This window comes from Bidens hawaiensis, unplaced genomic scaffold (assembly GCF_021521415.1).
Source record: "Bidens hawaiensis isolate Kalapana, Puna unplaced genomic scaffold, B.hawaiensis_p1.1 tig00007551_1, whole genome shotgun sequence".
NCBI lineage: Eukaryota > Viridiplantae > Streptophyta > Magnoliopsida > Asterales > Asteraceae > Bidens > Bidens hawaiensis.
Genome location: NW_027491527.1, coordinates 764,163 through 766,048, shown reverse-complemented (window position 1 = coordinate 766,048; position 1,886 = coordinate 764,163). Strand labels below are relative to the sequence as shown.

General features: G+C 41.5%; 1 protein-coding gene across 1 annotated transcript; it reads right to left on the bottom strand.

Annotated features, from left to right (window-relative positions):
• Window positions 1–933: 933 nt before the first annotated feature.
• LOC143635542 (uncharacterized) lies at window positions 934–1,473 on the bottom strand. Its single transcript, XM_077103357.1, has one exon. The coding sequence runs from the start codon at window positions 1,471–1,473 to the stop codon at window positions 934–936; it is 540 nt and encodes a 179-aa protein (XP_076959472.1).
• Window positions 1,474–1,886: the final 413 nt, after the last annotated feature.

Below are 1,886 nucleotides of genomic sequence, written 5' to 3'. Positions count from 1 at the left end.
TAACCACCATCCGGCATGAGAATAAGTACACTTTTAGAGAGAAAGTACTTTAAGTAATTGGCCTAATATGTAAAGTGTGAATGAATACCTTGTGATGACGAAGGAAGGTATTTATAGCCGAAGGGTAAGGGAATGTTATTGGTACAACTGTCCCTTTAAGATGCATTTTGTAAAACCTGGACACATGTCTGCATATGATAGGACGAGATAACTGACCATGTGCACGTTTATAACAACCTTGCCAGCTGTCCTTCTCTAATTGGCTGCTACATCACCTGCTTTCCAAGGAAAGATCTTCACGTAAATCTTTTAGAAGGGAGTTAGTTACAACTGATTTGCTGACGTCACTCTCTAATCATCATTGCGCATGGAAAGGATACCTTGCGGATGACTTCTGAGGACGTCCTGATCGACTTGCAAGTTGTCTTTGGAATTGTTCTTTTATTCTTCCTCTGACTTAAGTTATGCGGGTGATGGGAATGTCCTACAGGTGGCTTCTGAGGAAGCCCTAAGTGACCCGCAGTTATTCTTTCATGGGTATTTGAGTCTTTTCACTACCCTACCTCTCTTCCTTCGTGTAATCCACTACCATTCTGGACCCGCGTGTAAGCCACATATTCCTTCGTGAACTTCTTTTATCAGATAGTTGGCATCTTCTGCATCAACGCATCTGAGGAGCAGACCCAAGAATGATCTACGGTATAGTGTCCCATCTTGCAATTGGTAATTCAAAGTCTTGTGTCGAATTTTTTAGGCTATTGACTTTTCTTCTAGGAATGTCACGAATGACAAATATGCAACAATTGGAGTAATCCAAGACTCGACTCCCATTTGTATGACCAACACTTGGTGTTGCGGGACTGAAGGACGATCCAAAACTTCGATGCAGATGTCTTTTGCAAAGTGTTCAAAGTTCATGGAAACCAGCTTACTCTAAGCATCGACAGATTTGTTCTCACTTTGTTTAATATGAACTACTTTGCATGATGCAAACTGAAGTATGAGATCCTTTTCCTGAGATAAGTAGGACACCATCACCTCGTTTTTAGATTCATAAGACCCATTAATCTGCCCCGCAATCAACATTGAATCGACACACACTTCCAAATGTTGCACACCAAGTTTCTTAGCAATCCGGAATCCCGCCAGGATTGCTTCATACTCGGTTTCATTATTAGTGCTCTTAAAATCTAACTTGATAGCATAGGTGAACTCGTGACCTTCAGGATTGACCAACCTAAGACCCTCACTAGACCCTTCATTACTTGACACACCATCTTTGAACAGTGACCACACTTGATCTTGCTCAGGGGGTGTAGGGGTATGTTGTTCAATCAAACACTCTTTCTCTTTGTTTTGTGGGACTTCTGTGACAAAATTTGCCAAGACCTGTCCCTTGATTACGGGTCTCGATTTATACTCAATTGTATGTTCACCCAATGGCCCTTCTGGCCAACCTTCCAAACAGTTCATGTTTACACAAGACACTTTTCAACTTCTAGTTCGCCAATACGTTGATTGGGTGCCCTTGGAAATACATGTGGAGGTGTCTAGCCGCATAAACCAAAGCCAGAACCAACTTTTCAAGCATAGAGTATCTTGTCTCAGCATACGCCAATGTTATGCTAACATAATAAATCAGTGTTTGAACCATTCTATCTGTCCATAGTACTGCACCAATGGCTACATCTGACGCTGAAAGATATAGAGTTAATGGTTCTCCCTCTTGTGGCGCGGACAAAGTGGGCAACTCTATTAAATATTTTTTGACCTCCGCAAATGCTTGTTCGGCTTCTGCGGTCCAATTGTAGTGTGCTTTGTTTAAACAATTATTTAGTGTTGACACAAAAGGGAAAGATTTAGCTGCGTGATTGGTTAAAAATATG